Raw genomic sequence first — 21,486 nt, forward strand, 5'->3', positions numbered from 1 at the left:
AGGGAGGGTAACTCAGGTTTCTGACTGGTAGATTGACTAGAAGTGGCTCTGCCCGGCGTGAGGGTGAATGTAGGCTCAGGTTTTGCGGGGCTGATGCAGACGCTTTGTGTATGATGCGGGGTGGGGAGAACTCGAGGGAGGGTGTGGTGGCGGGTATCCAGGTGGAGGAATCGCCCAGGCCCACTGCGAAGTGGACGAGGTCCCTCAGAGAGAGCAGATGGGCTGAGAGAGACTCAAAATCCCGACCTGAAGGGGAGGAGAGGAAACGTGGAGAGCAGGGGGTGAGAGGAGAACCTGGAGGAATGTGGACTTGCAGACAGGGAGTCGGGCATTTCCAGATGGGCAGAGCGATCAACTGTGTCAAACGCAGTCAGTGATGACCGTTAGAAGGACTGAGATGTGTGTGTCCGTGAGGTCACTAGTGACCTTTTCCAGAACTGTCCTCCCAAGATGTGTGGGCCAGAAGCTGGATTGCAGTGTATTCAGGAGTAAATGGGCTTCCCTGGTGGCTCAGACGGTGAAGAATCTGTATGCAAGGCAGGAGACCCTGGTTTGATTCCTGGGTCAGGAAGATCCCCTGGAGAAGGGAATGGCTACCCACTCCAGTGTTCTGGCCTGGAGAATCCCATGGACAGAGGAGTCTGGAGGGCTATAGTCCATGGGGTTGCACAGAGTTGGACACGACTGAGCAACTTTAAGTTCACTTAAAGGACTGAATGGCAAGTGTGGAAATAGACATAGCCAAGTGCAGAACACTTTTGAAAAGTTTGCAGGATAAAGGGAGGAGAAAGAGAATAGCCAGAGGGGAATGCAGTCTTGGAAACAGGTTTGACTGTGGATTCAGGGTACAGAGCCAGGGGAGAGAGGCAGGTTCGTGATCAGGATCGGGGGGAGACAGCCTGTGACGCTGGATTCCACATGGGATGGGAAGACGGCAGATTTTCAAGGCAGAGGGAAGGCAGTTGGCTTTGACCCGGGGGAGGAAAACTTCATTTTCTGAACCTGAGTTTTAAGGGAAGACGCCGTCTCTGTGACATGAAAGTGAACGTGCTGGTGGAGAAGATGCAGAACTTCCCCGGAAGATCCAGCCCCGACCTCTAGTGAAGGTGGCCACCGTGACCAGCGGATTTCCAGCACAGACGAAACAGCCTTCTTCTGGAGGAAGATGCCACCTAGGACTTAAATAGCTGGAGAGAAGAACTTAGGGCCTGGCTACAGAAGTGCCCAAAGACAGACTGACTGTCTCGATAGGGGCCAATGTAGCCAGTGACTCGGAGTGGAGCCAGTGCTCATTTATCATCCTGAAAACCCTAGGGCCCTTAAGAAACAGGGAGAATCTCCTCTGCCCGTGCTCTGTGAATGGAACAACAAAGCACATCCATTTACATCACGGTTTACTGAGTATTTTAAACCCAGCATTGAGATGGTAGTTTGGCCACCTGATGCGAAGAGCTGACTCATTAGAAAAGACCCTGATGCTGGGAAAGATTGAAGGCAGGAGGAGAAAGGACAACAGAGGATGAGATGGTTGGATGGCATCGCTGACTCAATGGACGTGAGTTTCAGCAAGCTCCGAAAGATGGTGATGGACAGGGAGGCCTGGCGTGCTGCAGCCCCTGGGGTCGCAAACAGTCGGACACGACTGAGCGACTGAACTGAACTGAACTGAGACAACAACTGAGACTCTCTTGCCCAGAGTAAAAAGGTGCCTTTCAAAATCCGACTGCCGGTTGCCAGTGCGCCTGGTGGCTGCCTCAAGCGCTGCTGGAGATGCACAACGAGAGCCACGCTGTTTCATGCCTGCTGCACCACACCTATTCTGCAGCTCATGGACCCAGGGGGTAATTGCAACTTGTAAGTCTTCTTACTTAAGAAATGCTTTTTGTGAGGCTGTAGCTGTTATATTTGGCATGTTTGGTGCTTCCTCTGATGGATCTGGGCAGAGTAAATTGAAAACCTCTGAACAGACTTCACTTTCTAGATGCCTTAGAACGTCTGTGATTCACGAGAAGAGCTCAAAATATCAACCTTCATAGGAACTTGGAAGAAGTCGACTCCAACCCTCAAGGATGCCTTTGAGGGGTTCTAGACCTCAGTGGAGGAAGGAACTGCAGATGTGGTGGAAATGCCAGCAGAGCGAGAGTTAGAAATGGAGCCTAAAGATGTGAGCGAGCTGCTGCCTCCTCGTGATGAACCTTGCGCAGATGAGGAGTGGTTTCTGCAGATGAAATCTACTGCTGGTGAAAATGTTGGAAGGTTTTTGAAATGACAACAAAGGATTTAAACTGTGACATACACTAGGTTGATAAAGCAGCAGCAGAGTTTGGAGAAGATTGCCTTCCTATTTTGAAAGAAGTTCTGTGGGTAAAATGCTGTCAAACCGTTACCCGGTAGAGAGGGATCGTTAATGACAGGACGAGTCCATCGATGCAGCAAACTGCGTCGTTTTCTTATTTTTAAAAATCGTCAGAGTCACCCCAGCTTCAGCAGCCATCACCTTGGTAAGGTCAGTGACCATGAGCATCGAGGCAGACCCTCCACTGTCAAATAGATGACGACTTCCTGAGAGCTCAGGTGATGGTTAACAGGTTTTTGTTTTTGTTTTTTTTTTTTTCAATTTTGTTTAGCAATAAAGTGTTTTGAATTTGGTAGGTACAGCTTTTAGATATAATGCTGTTATACTTACAGTGCGGTTTAAACGTAACGTGCAGCTGCACCAGGAAACTAAGCAATTCACGTGACTCCCTTTATTGTGATATCACCCGCCTGATCACGGTGGTCTGCAAGGAGGCCTGTGCATTCAGAGATCTGTCCATTCTTCTTCCACGTATCTCTCTCTTCTTAGTTTGTGTCAAGATACCTGTTTTTCTTAATCACAGTCACACCTCAGTCCCCTAGCAGCAATCAGCCTTGGTTAAAGTCACGCTTTCTCTGGGAGTGGATGGGTTTAGGGCAGGGGGTAGGACAAAGACAGAGGAGGGGATTCATGGTCATAAAGCAGGATGCTAGGTTTTCACAGACTAATGTAAATTGGTTCTCAATCTTTTCACTTACATTTCAGTAAATGTAGTACAGTTGACCCACCAACAGGGGTTTGAGCTGTGCGGGTCCACTTGGAACCTTTTTTTAATGGTAAACACCACAGCACTCCAATCCAGGAGCGGTTGAATTTGTGGATAAGAGGAACCGTGGTTATAGAGGGCTGACTAAATTACACGCGGAGCTTTGACTGCTCGGATGGATGGACGCCCCCAGCCTCCGAGTTTTTCGGGGTCAGCTGTCTCCGCTCTCCGCAGCGTGCGGAGCGGCCTTGTTCCGTCACCCACCCCCACCAAGGCCCGCGCCCGGCTACTCCCACTCATCTCGGGAGCCTCGATTTGACGACCACTACTTCCGCAAAGGTGCTGAAGGTTTGCAGGCGATGCCGCTGAGTTTGGCAGTCAGCTGAGCCTTCTCAGATGCCTTGGCGCTGGGCGTGCGTGTCTGGCCCGGTACTTACTCTCGTGTACTGGTACAGGAAGCAGCAGCTGTGGTTGTTTACGCGCTGTGCCTCTGTCGGGGCTTCTCCACGTTAGCGCTGCTGGCGTTTGGGCTTGTAGTGCTCTCTTCTGGGGACGGCCCTTGCAGTGCAGCGTGTTTCTTGGCGCCCCGGCCTCTGCCCACCGCACGCCACCAGCACCCTCTCCAGACTGTGACTCACGAAGATGTCTGCGGACGTTGCCAGTGTCCTTTGGGGCTATGGGGGAAACCGCCCGTGGCTGAGATCCACCGCTTTCTAAGCTCCTCAAAGGACCATTTGCTTTTTCTGTGTTTCCAGCGCGCAGCAGTGCTCGCTGCGTTACAGTGAGCAGGCCACTGCCTGAAGGTTGATTAATGTCGGGTGGCTTCACCTCTTCCCTCATCTCCCAGCCTCCATCTCCCCAGGCTCTGCAGAAGGGACACTGAGAACCTCTTGATGTCTAGAATCAAAGGTCAAGTAGGTACAGGAGGGCCTGAGCTTCCTGCCCCATCCTGACTGCTGACAAGCTGCCAAACCAGTGTGACTGACAACCTCTTAGCTTCCGTTTGTTTTTAGCTTTAAAGTGTGTGTGTGTGTGTGTGTGTGTGTGTGTGTGTGTGTGTGGTGGTGGTGGTGTAATGTTGTAATGAAGTTAAATGAGCAACGTGTTTGCAAACATTGATCTCAGTAGGTATTCAGTGCACACTCGTTTGATACTCCTGATTGATTGATTGATTGATTGCATTCATTCGGCCAGTATTGAGCTCAGACGCTGAGAGGGCCCCAGATGAGAACAGTGTAAAGTGTGTTAGTCACGCCTACACCCTACAGACCCCGGCCCCGAGGAGTTCCTGCTCCAGTATGGGGGGCACCGGGCTGTTCACTGGGCTGAGCTTTCGTCTACACCATGGGAGCCGGGTGCGACAGAGCCCAAGAAGGGGCTGGGAAGTTTTTTCTGAAGGGTCGCGTGCCTAGAGGCTTGACATCTGGAAGAAGCGTGCGCAGGAACATCCCAGGCATAGAAAGTGGCGCGTGCAGATGTGGGCAGGGCAGTGATCGGGCCAGAGACTGCAGCGTGTGCTGAGACCACTGGTGGGAGAAGAGGGTAGACGCCTAGGTGGCGCCGTGGTAAAGAATCTGACTGTCGATGCAGGAGACGCAGGTTCCATCCCTATGTCGGGAAGATGCCCTGGAGGAGGCATGGCAGCCCACTCCGGTGTTCTTGCCTGTAGAATCCCATGGACAGAGGAACCTTATAGGCTATAGTCCATGGGGTCGCAAAAAGCTGGACATGGCTGAGCACAGGCATGAGAGTCGACGTGTGTGAGTCTTTCTGAAATCAGATTCCTCGCCACAGTGACCCAGGAGCAATTAGAGAGGTTTTCTTTTTTCCTTTTCATTTCGTTAGCATTTAGTCCGGTCTTTTCTCTTACACGTCAGTTACCCAGAATCTCAATTGTATTTCCATTCTTTCACAAATGTGTTGAGTTTTGTATACAAAATAGAAGCCCTTCAAACACAGTTTCTTTCCTTAAAACACAGTTTCTTTCCTTTAGTGATTTAAACTTTTCACATGCGTCTTTAACATATTCATTTGTAATATTGAATAAAATAAGCTGGATTTTATTATCTCTGTTTTCCTAGCAAGAGAAACACTGCTTGTTTTTATCTATTAGCTGTTGACAACAGCTCTCTGAAGTAAGTAGTCTTTCTTTTATTTGGGAGATGGAAGAATTAATGCTGGAGATGTCGAGTGGTTCATGTAAAGATCTGTCTAACAGAGAAGCAGGAGGAGTAGGGCCCCCGTCTCTAGGGCTCCAGGTCTTGTTACTTGGTCCCTTGGCCCTTTGGGAAGAGTCTCAAGTCATTCCCCCTGTGCTAGTGTTGTGGAAAGTTAGCATATTGATCTAGGAATGTCTTAATATGTTAATACCATTTGGCTGTTACTGTTATTCCAATATTATCCAGTAAGACCTGGCCTGTAGAAATATCTTTAGAAGAAAGTTTCTTTATAAAAAGTGTTTTTATTTAACACATAATTAATTTGTAATTTACATTTTATTTCTGTCATATGAAATAAATTATAGTACAGTATAAAGCCTTGGCACATCCCAGGTGGCTCAGTAGTAAAAGAATCCACCTGCCAATGCAGGAGACTCTGGTTTGACCCCTGGGTCAGGAAGATTCCCTGGAGGAGGAAATGGCACCCCACTCCAGTGTTCTTGCCTGAAAAATCCCATGGACAGAGGAGCCTGGTGGGCTGTGGTCCATGGGAGTCACACAGAGTCCAACATAACTGAGCGTGTGCGCGTGCACACACACACAGACACATACTTAAAACCTTAATAACTAAAATACCTCTATTTTTGGTTTATGCTTATTAATATACTTGTTAATGAAAACACATGAAAGGAAGTGAAATAACATCATCTAATGCTAGATAGCATATTGAAAAGCAGAGACATTACTTTGCCAACAAAGGTCCATCTAGTCAAGGCTATGGTTTTTCCAGTGGTCATGTATGGATGTGAGAGTTGGACTGTGAAGAAAGCTGAGCACCAAAGAATCGATGCTTTTGAACTGTGGTGTTGGAGAAGACTCTTGAGAGTCCCATGGACTGCAAGGAGATCCAACCAATCCATTCTAAAGGAGATCAGTCCTCGGTGTTCTTTGGAAGGAATGATGCTAAAGCTGAAACTCCAATACTTTGGCCACCTCATGCGAAGAGTTGACTCTCTGAAAAAGACTCTGATGCTGGGAGGGATTGCGGGAAGGAGGAGAAGGGGACGACAGAGGATGAGTTGGCTGGATGGCATCACGTACTCAATGGACGTGAGTTTGAGTGAACTCTGGGAGTTGGTGATGGACAGGGAGGCCTGGCGTGCTGCAGTTCATGGGATCGCAGAGTCGGACACGACTGAGCGACTGAACTGAATGAGTATCTTGTAATTCATACCTAATCACAAAATCCCATTCTATCCAAAATCAAATATTTAGAGTAAGTATATTGTCTAATTCCAACTTAAAACAGAATTCTCTGAGGGAAAGCTCATCTTACCTGTTTTCCTAACTGTCAGTGTGCAGTAACGGCAATACGACAGCAGAGGGCACCAAATCTCCATCTCAGTCTTAACACATTTTCTTGGTCGTTAATTTTTTGTGTTTCCTTCTTCCCTCCTTGTCTTCCTTATTCCCTTCCTTCCTTCCCTTTCCCCAATCCTTAAAATCATTGACATTAAAACCCTACTTTTTAAAGTAGCAAATGGTGGGATTTTCCTCCTTAACTGAATTTTTTAAAAGTACATTAAGACATCCTTGTGTTTTTATTTGTTGAAACTTTTGTATTCAACATTATGCATCAGATTTCAGAAGTTCTTTTAAAGGTCCTTATTCAATAAAATATTCTATCCATAATCAAGAATAAAATTATTTACTCATTTTTCTTATGAATTTCTTCTTAATTAATAAACTGGTACTCTATACTTAGTTCCTAAAAATTATTTAGAGCATACATTATAAATGATATCTACATAGTTATTTTATAAAATATATTAATATTTTAAAATACGTATCTTTCCTTATATTCTGTTTTAGGACTCTATGTTTGTAGAGGCTTGTTTGTATGTGTGTGTTAGATAACATTTCCTAGTCTTATTAGTATCCTTTGTCTCTGGTTTCAGAGGAGATTCAAAATTAAGAAAAAAATCATCCATTTTTCTTCTTTCCACTTTACCATCAAAATCAGCTGATGTTTAATGCTAACTTCATAAATCAAATTAATGTTTAGGTAGAAATCTGAACTATTTGATATTATAATTATAGGTTGAACTCAGGACCCTTTCAGGAAAAACAATGAATTATTTTACCAGGTAACTTTAAAAATTGTCCCCAAAATCATGACATTAAAAAACAGTTCAGAAATAAGTAAGCTTTTAAATTGGGACCACTGAAGTAAATGGTACAACAGTAAAATTATTGCCAGTGTTTCAATTGTCTCTTAGTCATTGGATAAGATGAAATAAGGCTGGAGTATCAATATGTCATTGGTTTTAGGGGACAAAGTTATCAGGTATTTCAGCAGACATGACTTAACCTGGCATATATTCAAATATATAATAACAGTAAATGCTGTAGAAAGGATAATATCAACATTTTCTTCTCTGCAGATTGTAAGATAACTGGTGTGGTTTTTTTGTCTGTTACCGTTTCTGGGGTCTGCTGAGTTATGCTGTGCATGTATGTGTGTGCTGAAAAATACCTGAGGTTGAATACAGATTGATCCCGTGATCACAGTCCTGTCACTTTGCTTGGGTTTTCACTTGAGACACAATTTTAGCCACTGCTCTTCATGTGATTGCCACAGGTTCACTGTCAGTGATGACCACACAACCCAATAATTTTTTTTTAATTTTTGCATTTCTGTAATATTTTAAGTCAAGTTCCTTGTTTATCTGAAATGACTAAATCTGTATTTTCCCATATACAGAAGACAAAGAACTTACAGTAAAATATCAAATATATCTGTCTAATTAGCTTTATTTTGCATTTACCATTGGGTTTTACTTACCAAGACCATTTCATTTGTATATTTCACATGATTTAGATTTTCTGTTGGCCTTTTTCAAATAAGTTTTAACATTATTGCATTAAGTACAGAGGCTTTTTTTTTTTTTCCTCTCAAGCATATTGTAGAAAATGGGCATTCTGCAAATATTTGCTGAGTTGAATTTAATCTTCCTCCATGATAATGCAAAAATGAGTTTGTGAGCACACATTTCAGATGTTCTTTAATAAAGGGTGACAGAGCAAACATACTAACATTCCTGTTAAAGAATTTCTAGGATCAGTTGGCCTGTTCTTGAAATTGTTAAGAATGTAAGATGATTGAATGAGTTAGTTGTCTCTGTATGTTGTATATCTTATGATTAAGCCAAAAGGTCCTTGGAGTTTGGTAGATGTTTTTGTTTATTTTTCTTTAGCTAATCTTAGTTTACACTGATACTGGATATCAGACATGCCAGTGATCATCTCTGCCATCTTCATGCATGTAGCTAATTTTTTTTTTAAGAAACTTTTTATTTTGTATTAGACTATAGCCAATTAACAATGTTGAGATAGTTTCAGGTGAACAGCAAAGGGATTCAGCCACAGATACACACGTATCCATTCTCCCCCAAACTCCAGTCTCATCCAGGCCGCCAGGCAACCTTGAGCTGAGTTCCCTGTGCTATATAGTAAGTCCTTGTTGGTTGTCTATTTTAAATATAGCAGTGTGTGGTGGTGGTGGTTTAGTCGCTAAGTTGTGTCCAACTCTTGCGATCTGTGGACTGTAGCCTGCTGGGCTCCTCTGTCCATGGGATTCTCCAGGCAAGAATACTGGAGTGGGTTGCCGTGCCCTACTACAGGGGATCTTCTCAACCCAGGGATCGAACCCAGGTCTCCTGCATTGCAGGCAGATTCTTTACCGACTGAGTTATGAGGGATAGCAGTGTGTACATGTAGCTAAAATCTTACCCTCACAACTTCTCTTGTGTCTATATTTTGTTGTAATAAGACTTTGCCAGTCAGTGAAATCCATGGTCAGGCATTACAGGTCATACGCGGGACTTGGTGATGTTAGAAGTTGTAGTTCATCTGCAGGATGCGGGCTTGAGCCTTTGCTCTCCTTTCTTCCTGTCTCTCTCTGTTCTCATCTGCTTTCATTGTTTGCCTTCTTTCTCTTTCCCTCTCTTTTTCTGACTGTGGATTGCCATTAGATACAGTATTTGCTACAATGATACAATCAGTAGGACCAAGAGGTTGATGAGAGGAGTCGCACACAATCAGGCCCAGATACCAGGGTGCCAGATCCCAGATAACCTCTCAGCTGTCTGAGCACACAGGCTGTCTGCTGGCACACCTCCCAGAGAGAGGCGGCACCTGGGCAGGTCCTGGGTGCTGAGAGGGGGCGTGTGGTTGGCATCAGAGGAGGGAGCTTCAAAGACGACCTTGTGTCCTCATTCAAGCAGCTCTTGCTGCTTCAAGAATTACCGAGCATGCTTGATTTTTTTATTTTTTTTTTTACTCTTTGATAGTAATGGTTTATCTTTCTCCTAAAATAATTTTGTAGATTTTTTAACTGGAAAGACAGTATTTACTAAAGTACTGTGTTTTACCTAATGTTGTTATTCCCTCAAACCTCTTGCCACATCTGTGTACCTAATATTGATATAAAATACATTTTGCTGTGACATAACCGGCCCTAAGGCCCAGCACAGCGCCCAGGTTATAGCAACAGCTCGGTATGTTCTAGCTTTCACTGCTAATAGTTTTGATATCAGTGATACTTTAGGTATAATGTTTTTATTATAAATGTATAATTTAACGTCTCATTCAGGCCAGCTAGTGTCAGCAGGTGCACAGCATTAAGCGCAGTGTTTGACATCACACAGTCAGTGTTTGAAAAAACAAATACCAAAATGGGGCAAGAAATAAGACAGGAACGTATGCATCTGTCAGCCCAGATCAGATCAGATCAGTTCAGTCGCTCAGTCGTGTCCGACTCTTTGCAACCCCATGAATCGCAGCACTCCAGGCCTCCCTGTCCAACACCAACTCCCGGAGTTCACTCAGACTCAGGTCCATCGAGTCGGTGATGCCATCCAGCCATCTCATCCTCTGTCGTCCCCTTCTCCTCCTGCCCCCAATCCCTCCCAGCATCAGAGTCTTTTCCAGAGAGTCAACTCTTCGCATGAGGTGGCCAAAGTACTGGAGTTTCAGCTTCAGCATCATTCCTTCCAAAGAAATCCCAGGGCTGATCTCCTTCAGAATGGACTGGTTGGATCTCCTTGCAGTCCATGGGACTCTCAAGAGTCTTCTCCAACACCACAGTTCAAAAGCATCAATTCTTCGGCGCTCAGCCTTCTTCACAGTCCAACTCTCACATCCATACATGACCACAGGAAAAACCATAGCCTTGACTAGACGAACCTTTGTTGGCAAAGTAATGTCTCTGCTTTTCAATATGCTATCTAGGTTGGTCATAACTTTCCGCCTGTCTTCTAATCCTGGTGTGATTGCATATTTCTGTCTCCTCTCATCTGGGTGGCTTCTGTTTCCTTCAAGCTTGTATTCATGACCTGGATCTATTCTTTTCAGCCAACATTGCTGGTAGATGAATAGTTATAAAATTAAATTTGATTATGTTACTCCCCTTATTAAAGTCTTTAGGTAATAGTTCTCATACTTTGGGCTTCCCTGGTGGCTCACATAGTCAAGTGTCTGCCTGCAGTGCAGGAGACCCGCGTTTGATCCCTGGATCAGGAAGATCCCCTGGAGAAGGAAGTGGCAACCCCACTCCAGTATTCTTGCCTGGAAAATCCCATGGATAGAGGAGTCTGATGGGCTACAGTCCATGGGGTCGCGAAGAGTCAGACACAACTGAGCGACTTCATTTTCTCTTTCTCTTTTTCTTGTGCTTTACTGTAAAAAGTCATCTCGGGTTTTCATTAGGCAGATTCTGATCCATTCCAAGAGACACGGATTCAGGTTCGATACGCGGCCCCAGAACCCACACTTTAGCAAGCATCCCTGATGTTCTCAGGGAAGCACTGCTTTAGTGGCTCCTGAGCCTGTGCGGGAACGTTCAGAAGCCTCAGTGTGGCCCTGTCTTCTCTCAGCGGGCCACGCCTTGCGTTCTTGGCCCTGGTCACCAACACCAGCACCCTCCTGTGCTTCTCTGGCCTTCGTCCCTTCTCGCTTTTCTGCCCTTTGGCGAGGAGCCCCTGACACCCGGGGTGGACTCAGTTCTTTGTTTTTCTTATCGCACCTTCCACTGTCCTTTATTTGTAACACCACTCATACTGCATAGTCATGTCATTATTTGTTAGTTAGAGCCTTGCAGGAACATAGATGAATGCGGCATAAATGAATGAAATACTGGGATGGAATTCAAAAAATCTTCTTTTTTTTTCCCTTCATATTTTGTGTAGTGGAAATTTATCGTACTACTTATGCACCTTAGGTTCTTAAGCTGTAGTATGGAAATGATATTTATTTTCTACCTTCCTTTAAACACCATGTATTCAGTTCAGAGCAGAGGTTTATACAAAGTGAGCAGAATTAGTGATAATTCTGGAAATAAATTTTGAAAGAACAGCCACTTGAGCTGCTTCTTGAAGGGTGAGGAGAAGTATGGCTTGAGTGGCAGCAGTGAGAATGAGAAAGGGGTGCCATCCTGGCATGAGCCACGTAGAGGCACGAATGCCTTGGCTGTGTGGTTCTGGAAGGCACAGGTGGCTTAATTTGGTTTTAGTGGAAGATTGTAGGGTTGTAGTTAGAGATGAGGAGAAGGCAATGGCACTCCACTCCAGTACTCTTGCCTGGAGAATCCCATGGGTGGAGGAACCTGGTGGGCTGCAGTCCATGGGGTCTCGAAGAGTCGGACACGACTGAGTGACTTCATTTTCACTTTTCACTTTCATGCATTGGAGAAGGTAATGGCAACCCACTCCAGTGTTCTTGCCTGGAGAATCCCAGGGATGGGGGAGCCTGGTAGGCTGCCGTCTATGGGGTCGCACAGAGTCAGACACGACTGAAGCGACTTAGCAGCAGCAGCAGTTAGAGATGAAATTGGAGGAGTAGGCAGCCATCTATTTTGGAGGCTGTTTTGTGCTTTGCAAAGAAGTCTTTGCTTTGCAAAGATTTTATCCCTGGGTTATAAAATGCTGTTGAAGCCTCTTAAGCAGGAAAGGAATGTAGTTAGGTGGGAGGAGGACTGAGATAGAAGAGAGACCATGTAAAGGGGGTTAGTGTGATGCTGTGATAGAAGAGTTGACTAGCAACTTAAAACAGTTTTACAAAGATTTTTATAATGTTTGTTTATTTTGCCAGGTACTCCAATAGGCGTGGGATTGTACACGATGAGTAAGACATAGTTCCTATAGAGAACAGGAACATGTAAATACATAAAATAGATAGTTATATCAATATAGCCAAGGCGTACAGGTTTGTGATGTGTATAAAAAATGTTATGGGAACTGGGTTCGCTGTGGATTAAATTTCCCTGGGAGAATTAGGATCTTGATGGAAGAGAAGGGGTTGGAGTGGAGCCAAGTAGAGTATTTTGGGTAAAGAAGGAAGGGGATCAGTGGGTGAGGGAGAGTGGTTATGGTGGTGGAACCTGTCTGTCAAAGCGGGAAAGTACTTGGCATTGAGTTGTAATGGACCTTGAATGTTGTGCTTAAGGATTTAGCATTTTATCCAAGAACTGTATTTTCTATTTATGAAAATGCATATTGATTATAGACAATGTAAGAAATATATAGAAATAGGAAGAAAATGTAGATCTTATACAATTGCATCACAAAAAGTAATAGGAACATTTTCATGTATGTCTTTCCAGTGTTTCTCACCATGCTCAAAAACATACTTGGGCATTAAAGAAATGAAATCAGAATTTTAACTCTGTTATATAGCGTGTATGTGTGTGTGTGTGTGTGTGTGCTCATATGTAATCTTATCTCACTTAAAATTGGAATACGGGCATTTTGCCATGTGGTTAAATGTGCCAAGGAAGCATGATTTGTCTTGATTACAGTATTTATTGTATGATTATGCTTAAATTATTTATTTCCTTATTGCTAGAATATTCAGGTTGTCTTCAATCTACAATAATGGGCACTGTTTCACCAAACATCTTTGCACCTAAATCTTTGTACTTCTGACTATTTAGGATAGGGTTCTAGAAATAAATGTACTGGTCAAACAGTGTTAAGGGCTCATATGCCCCTACTCCGCTGAAAGGGCTGCTGTTGAAAGCCCTGCCTGCCTGCAGTGTGTGGGTTTGCTTTCATTGTACTCCTGGCTAAGCAATTTTTTGTGTGTTTACTGTTCGTTAATTTTATAAATGGTATCTTGTGGTTTTTTAACTGTTATTTCCTCAACAGCTAGTTTGAGTCAGTTTCCCTTTTATTCCTTGGCTATTTGTCTCTTTTATTGTGAATTGTCCTTGACCTTTATGATATCTTTCCCTTTTATTTTGGCTCTCAAGTTTTTATATAGATTGTAACTTTATCAGTCTTATTTGCGGCGCATTTTTATTCCTGTTTCTTACTTGCCTTCAATTTTTCTAGTAGTGAATTTGAAATTTAGGTCTGTGTGGCAAGTCCTTTCTCATCTTGAGATAAGATACATTCACCTATATTTTGATTTAGTTTTTTAATTTTGTATTTTTCATTTCTCTTAATAACCCATGATAATGGGGCAGTTTTTTGGCAGGAGACTGACCTGATTAGATTTGCTTTTCAGAAGGAAGTGTTGTGGCTCGGCAGAGATTGGATGGGAGTGAGGAGAGACAAAGGGCGGTGAATCCGTTTTGGAAGAGAGAGAAGAAGGGTCTGGATGTGGTGGTGGTGGTGGTGGTGGCGGCGACAGAGGAGAATGGTTCTCCACCCGTGACTTGGGAGGTGCAGCAGGTTTAGTGGGAGGGTGGAGGTTAGGACATATTAAATATAAGGCTCTGTGGGACATCCAGGTAAAAGCAGTGGGAAATACAAGATTGAAACTCCTTCAGGAGCTGGTCTGGCTAATGATGGAAATTAGGAGCCATTACAAATAGGGGATAGTTCTATTGTGGGAGAAAGAATGAGTGTTCAGGGCCTCTAACTGAGTGGTCAGAATTAGAAGTTTCAGCAAGAAGGTATTCTCTGGGAATTTCTTTTTATACTTTCTCTTTGCAAAATCAACAATGTCAGAAATAATGAATACAGTCAGTGATATGCAAAGAGATCAATGAGGAGAGGGACAAAAGAGTTTCCATTGGGTTAATCTGCTACTTGCCTTACATTTGGCTAAAAGGGGCAGTAGACTGGGAAAGAAATAGAAGAAGGAACATGGTCAAACAATAGCACTTTTGAAGAATGCAAGTAGGCTTGAACATAGTTCTCTATTGAGGGAAAAGAATCCACAAACAGAGATTGAAGGTAAAGTAAAACAGGAATTTGGTGCAGCGACTAAAAGGATGACTAGTCATGATGAATGGATTATGCTTTCCGGCTGGAACAGTAGTAGCTTATTCTCAGACGTATAATTTGCATTCAAGTTATTGAAACAATTTTTAACCTGCTCTATGAGTAGAAAGACTCCCTGCTTCAATAATACAATTTCATTTCTTTTTAAAAAACTGACAATTTTATAATTATTTCAGCTTGGTGTTCTTCTAATTTTAAGTTCCTATCTTTTACGTGCTGCTGATTGACACAGCTGCCTTTTTCCTTTTAATGATACAGGTACCAAAAAAAACAGCTTAATAAGCACCTAAATTCCTTCAACTATGTATTGTTCATTAATGAAGGCATGGCATGACATACTTTGAATTATAACCATCTTTTCAAAATATCTGTTGCAGGGCAATTTACCTAAATATTCGCATAACTCCCTGATGGTTCAAGCAATAAAGACGAACCTGACAGACCCCGACATACACGTGCTCTTCTTTGATGTGGAGGCGCTGATTATTCAGCTCTTGACTGAAGAAGCCTCTAGGCCGAACACGACGCTTATTTCCCCAGAGAATCTGCAGAAAGCACCTGGCAGTTCAGACAAAGGGGGCTCTTTTCTAACCGGAAAACGAGCAGCAGTCCTCTTCCAACAAGTGAAGGAAACCATCAAAGAGAACATAAAGGAGCACCTCCTGGATGACGAAGACGAGGATGAAGAGGCGGTGCGGCAGAGGCGGGAAGACAGTGACCCTGAGTACCGGGCCAGCAAGTCCAAGCCGCTGACGCTGCTGGAGTATAACCTGACGATGGACACCGCCAAGTTGTTCATGTCCTGCCTCCACGCCTGGGGCTTGAATGAGGTCCTGGACGAAGTGTGCCTCGACCGCCTGGGGATGCTGAAACCCCACTGCACGGTGTCCTTTGGCCTCTTGTCGCGAGGGGGTCACATGTCCCTGATGCTTCCGGGTTACAACCAGGCGGCTTGTAAGCTGTCCCGTGGGAAAGCCGAGCTGGGAAGGAGGCTGGCGGCCACCGAGGGCGTCGGGAAGGGGACCTACGGCTTGTCCCGGGCCGTCACCACGCAGCATCTCCTGTCTGTCATATCTTTGGCAAACACCTTGATGAGTATGACCAATGCAACTTTTATTGGTGATCATATGAAGAAGGGCCCTACCAGGTGTGACCTTGATAGCTTGATTTTTATCCTTATGATGCAGAAAAAAAAGAAACCTGTTTTCTTTTTATCACATCTTATTACCTTTTATGTGGTGAGGGGGGACTCTACACGCCTTCACATTTTTGTGTCATCTCAGTGTTTCTCCTTTAAATTTTAACTACAACACGCATGGCTTAAAATATAATCAAACTGTACAGTTCTATCTGTACTCAGACATACTTAGTAGCTATCATAAAAAAATACTGGAATGAAAGAGTAGGTCAGAGTTCAGCTTTAACAAATAACTTATAGACTATCTTCAGTAAATATCATCTTGGATTATATCTACCTGTAGTTGGCACTGACATTTAATTCAAGATGTACATTTGGTTAAAATGCTTCTCTTTATTGTGACCCATGTGTAGTGAATGGTAAGTGTTCAGTGATTGGTTTCAGAAATTTTGTGAAGTATAGTCAGAATTTCTCAATGGGAAAAGAGAAAACAACTTTTTTAAATGCGGAAGAGTATTCTTTTAATATTTCTAGAATACTTAGCCTGAATTAGTATTTCTTATTTTCCAGAAGTCACGAAGACAACTTTTTAAACTCTGGTTTTATTATACTTCATTGAGAGTTGACCACATTTAGAATTTTTTTTTTTAATTTAATAACTACTAACATGGCACTTCCCTAGTGTCTGGCTCTGTTGTGAGCACTTTACAAGTGTTACTTCCTTAATGCTCTTAACCCTATAAGGTGGGTACTTTTATTATCCTTTTGTTTTCAGATGATAGAGCTGGGACATGGAGGAGAAGTCACTTGTCCAAGGTCACACAAGTAGTAAGTGGTAGAACCAGAATTCAAAAGGGAACAGGTGGCCGTGGAGACCAAGATTTCTTAATGCCTTATTGCCTTTTCAGATTTTAGGGCTGAATTATTTGAAATTTGTATATATTTTAATTTATTTATTTTAAATTGAAGGATAATTGCTTTACAGTATTGTGTTGGTTTCTGCCAAACATCAACATGAATCAGCCACAGGTACACACATGTCCCCTCCCTCCTGAACCTCCCTCCCACCTCCCTCCCCACCCCACCCCTCTAGATTGTTACAGAGCCTTGGTTTGAGTTCCCTGAGTCATACAGCGAATTCCCATTGGCCGACTATTTTACATATGGTAATTATGGAACTCAATATATTGTTCCATAAATTCATTTGGACCAATGATACAGAGTGGGCTGAAATATCAGCATAATAATATTGAAAAATGAAGGGCTAATTATCATATTATCTGTCAGTGGTAGTAGATTAAATATTTCTAAAACTAGTTTAAAGCATAAACTGTAGATGTAAAAGTTTTACTTGCTATTTGCTAATCATTTAATTTCTGTATTAAAATCTGAAATGGAAAATGTTGATAGGTACAAAGCAAAAAAAAAAAAAAACAACCAAAACCCTATCTTTTTGGTATAGCAAATTGAAAGGTTCTGTATGTATTTCTATTGCAATTCATTTGGAACTAGGAAGCTTAATATTTTGAATGGCTCTGGAATTATGAAACTATGAATGTGTGTATATACATGTATTTTCTTCTTCTTTTTAAAGGCCACCTAGACCCAGCACCCCAGACCTTCCTAAGGCAAGGGGTTCCCCTCCAACTTCCAGTCATATTGTGCAAGGACAGATTAAACAAGGTAAAATTAAATCTAATATAAGTAATTGACATGACATTTCAGCTCTAGAAACTGAGGAGGCATAGCTAATGTATAATCATAACATTTTGTTTGTCTCAGATTGTTAAAGAAAGAAAAGTTGTTATATTCCAGATGTAAATATGGATAATTAAGATGTCAGTTAAAAACAAATCAGATTTATTTAGAAATTGATAAATGAACGTTTTTCACCTAATTTTATTGTACTGTCTTCGGCCTAATTTTTATGCATTAGGGGCACCTTAACTTGACAGTGCTAGTGCCTTAATTGTGTGTATCTTGAGTCTATAAGTTATACACCTATTTTTTAACTACATTACAAACGTTTGCATTCATATTTCCCTACTATAGCTATTCTTCTGTCCTCTGCCGGTAGCTCATGCATTATAATCCACAGTGGAAATTCTTCCTCTTTTTATTTAATCATTATTAACTTTAACTTTTGTCTGTAGCTTTATTTTTCATTATGGGTTACAAGAAAGATTGAGTTTTTCTTCCTTTATTTTCTTTTATATTTATCTTAAGACTCACAAGTGAGCTAATCAGAGTTGGTGGGTGGGGGGAAGAATCAGTTCTGCTTAGAGAAATTTCCTTTAGGTTAAAGGTTAATGCCGTCTCTCATAGAATGTGGTAGAAGTAAAAAAGTGAGCAAGAGATGGGACCGTGAAGTTTCTGCTTGTAATGGTGGCTTCGTAGGATTTTTTTTTTAAAGGTTTTAGAGAGTCAGTGATCGTTCTGTAAGTCAGATGAACAGGCCTCCAACTTCACATCTGCAACTTTCCTCTTTCCTGGAACAAGCCCTCTTACCTCTTAGCCGGCTGTGTGCGCTTACTTTGACACCCTTAAGTGGCGTGTTTGCTTTTAGCCCTGGGCACTATGTGCTGGCCTCGCATTATGGAACATAAGCTCCTCAATTCTCTTTGCTACTGCAGCCCGTTACTTCCAGCCCCACGTGGTCACCCCTCATACTCCCCTTTCCTCTCATCAAAGCTTTATGCTCATTTCACAATAGTTTACATTGTTCTGTAAGAGTTTTAATTAGACAGCTTTTTATACTTGTGTATGTGCAAAATGCGCACAGAAAAGTGCCCAAGACATAAATATGCAGCTCAGTGAGTTTTACAAACCAGACACCCTTGTAACTCCATCCTTGGACAAGAAACAACATTGCCAGCACTCCGGAAGCCACCTCCATGCTCCCCCCGAGCAGTGTACCTTCCTCTTCCAGAGGTAACTACTGTCTTGACTTGTAACAGAATTACTTACTTGCATTCCATTATGGTTGTACAACCTAAGTTCAAATCCCTAAACACTGTGGTTTAGTTTTGCCTGTGTTTTGAATTTTACATGAATTCAGTCATCATGGAGTATGTATTCTTCTGTGTTTGGCTACTTTTGTGAGATTTGTCAGTGTTTTTGCATGTGACTATATTTTGTTTATTTTCATTGTTTTATTGCTGGATAGTTTTCTGATGAATAGAACACAACTCTTTCATCCATTTTTTTGGTCAGTAGACATTTGGATTATATCCAGCGTTTGGTTTTGATAAATAATTCTGCTATGAACATTCTTGTATTCGAACCTTAGTAAGTTTGTCTGTTGCATCTGTAACTGGAAGTGGAGTTTCTGCATATATTTATCTTCAGCTTTAAGTGTACATAATGCTAACATCTTTTGCTATGAAAGACTAATATGCATCCGTCAAACCAGCTAAGGGGGAAAAGATGGAAAACACCGTGTTAGGTCGGGTATGGACCCATGAAATGAGACCCCTCATACACAGCTGGTGAGCTGTCCTAGTCAGCGCTTATATCTCCCGTGTTTTCACTTGAGCCATTTGGCGTGGCTGGTGTATCTAGTATATCACTACTTTTCATTCCTGGTTACTGTTTTTGTGTATTTTAAGAAATTGCCCTGATATTCCTACTCTCATATGAGGATATTCTTCTCTGTTTTCTTTTAGAAACTGTCTTACTTTACCATTCTCATTTAGATCTACAATCTGCCTAGACTTTAATTTTGTGTATTATATGAAGCAAGGGGTCCTGTTTTGGTTTTACTTCCATTATGATCCCAAACTTGTACAGCATGATTTATTAAAGAGATGATCCTTTCCCCACTGCTTTGCAGCGCCATCTTTGTCATAAATAAGGTGTGCTTATATACGTGGTTTGTTTCTGAGCAGTTTGAGCACATTGGTTTGTTTGTGTATCTTTGTGCCTTAATTACAGTGGCTCCGTAATAAGACAGTATTTAGTAGATCGTCTTCCTTCCTGTTCTTAAAGAATATCTTGGCTGTTCTTGTCCCTTTGAATTTCAGTATAAACTTTAAAACCTTTTTATTGTTGTCACAAAGACCTATTTTAACTTCAGTTTTATTGAATTTGTAGATGATTTTATAGGAGAATTATTATCTTAATGGGATTCACTCCTTTAATCCATCAACTCAATATATCTCTACATTTATTTAGGTTTTATTCAGCTATCATAACTCTTGTATATAGTTTTCTATGTAGAGGTCTTACATTTCTTTTGTTAGATTTATTCCTAGGTATTAGATTTTAAAAATATTTTTGTAACTGATAATAAATTTCTTCATTTTCTGCCCCTCTGATATAGAAATGCAGTTGATTTTTGTATATTGACCATGTATCAAACCGTCTTGCAAAATTCAACCTGTTAAGGTAGTAATTTCTGTAGGTTCTTTTGATCACATGGAAAATCATACGGAACAACTTCTTTATTCCCAGTATCAAAGGGAGAACTTTTAAGCTTCCATAATTATGATACTTCCTATATGCTTTTATAAATAGCTTAAAAAATTAGCTCTACTATTCCTTTGCTAAGTATTTATCGCCAGTGTATGTTGGGTTCTTTTTTATTATTTATTTGCTTATTTTTGGATGTCCTCACTTTTTTATTATTTATTATTATTTTTATTATTTATTTGCTTATTTTTGAAGTCCTCACTGAGGCATGAAGACTTTTCTCTGCTTGTGGCGCGGGGGCTGCCCCCTGGTGGCGCTGCGGGGGCTTCTCACTGCGGTGGCTGCTCCTGTCAGGAGCATGAAATGCAGGCGCGCGGGCTTCAGTTGTGCAATGTGGGCTCAGAAGTTTCGGCTCCCAGGCTCTAGAGCACAGGCTCCGTAGTTGTGGTGCACAGGCTTAGTTAGTTACTCCATGGCATGTGGGATCCTCCTGGACCAGGGATTGAAGCAGTGTCCATTGCGTTGCAAGGCAGATTCTTCACCACTGATTAACCAGGGATGCCCTAGTTATTACTAATTTTAAAAACTTTTTAAAAATTGATAATTATTTACTGATTTTTCAGCCCTTATTCCTTTAGAATGTATGCCAGAAATCATGTCATCTGTAATAAAGACAATTTTATTTGTTTTTAATTGGTATGCATTTTATTTTTCTTACTTTATCTCACGGGTTAACATAAAGATGTTGAAGTAGAACTGACATCCTTGCTTCATTCCCAATCTTAGGGATAAAACATTCAGTCTTTTACTGTTAAGTATGATGTTAGCTGTAAAGTTTTTCTTAGTTGAGCTGAATAGTTCCCTCCCATTCCTAGTTTGCAGAGATTTTAAAATTATGAATGAATGTTAGATTTTTTCACATGATTTTTCTGTATTTGTTGAAATTATCAAATAAATTTTCTCTTTTATTTTCTTAATAAGTACAAAAACATTGACTTCTGAGTTTTTAAAAAACCTTGAAATCCTGGGGAAGGTCGCACTTGGTCATGATGAATTATGCTTTTTATAGATTATTGAATATAATTTGCTAAAATTTTGTTAAGAGTTTTTATGTTAATGGTCATGAGGGATTTTGGGTCTAGAGTTTTCATTTCAATAATTATTTCTTCAATTTTGATAACAGTATAGTGCTGATCTCACAGAATAACATAGGATATTATTCTCTTTGCTTTGCTGGGTTTTTTTGGGGGGATGGGCATGTGTAAAACCGATACTATTGTGTTTTTGTTTTTTTTTTTTTAACTTCTTTGATCTATTTTACCAGTGAAACTATGTAGGTATAAAGTTTTCTTTATGGAAAGATTCTTAACTACAAATTTAAATGCCTAGAGCTATTTAGGATTTTTTAAAAATTCATCTTGGGTGAACTT

The 21,486-nt window shown here is 41.7% G+C and overlaps 1 protein-coding gene across 4 annotated transcripts in view; it reads left to right on the plus strand.

Moving 5' to 3' along the window:
• The window catches only part of WDR7 (WD repeat domain 7), a 353,722-nt gene that overhangs the window by 85,901 nt on the left and 246,335 nt on the right, over window positions 1–21,486 (plus strand). For all 4 annotated transcript variants that reach the window (XM_061400296.1, XM_061400294.1, XM_061400297.1 and 1 more), the window contains exons 15-16: window positions 14,886–15,655; window positions 17,241–17,329. In XM_061400296.1, the coding sequence (XP_061256280.1) occupies window positions 14,886–15,655; window positions 17,241–17,329 (859 nt within the window). The remainder of the gene's footprint in view (window positions 1–14,885; window positions 15,656–17,240; window positions 17,330–21,486) is intronic.

This window comes from Bos javanicus, chromosome 24, assembly GCF_032452875.1.
Source record: "Bos javanicus breed banteng chromosome 24, ARS-OSU_banteng_1.0, whole genome shotgun sequence".
In the NCBI taxonomy this organism is placed as follows: Eukaryota; Metazoa; Chordata; class Mammalia; order Artiodactyla; family Bovidae; genus Bos; species Bos javanicus.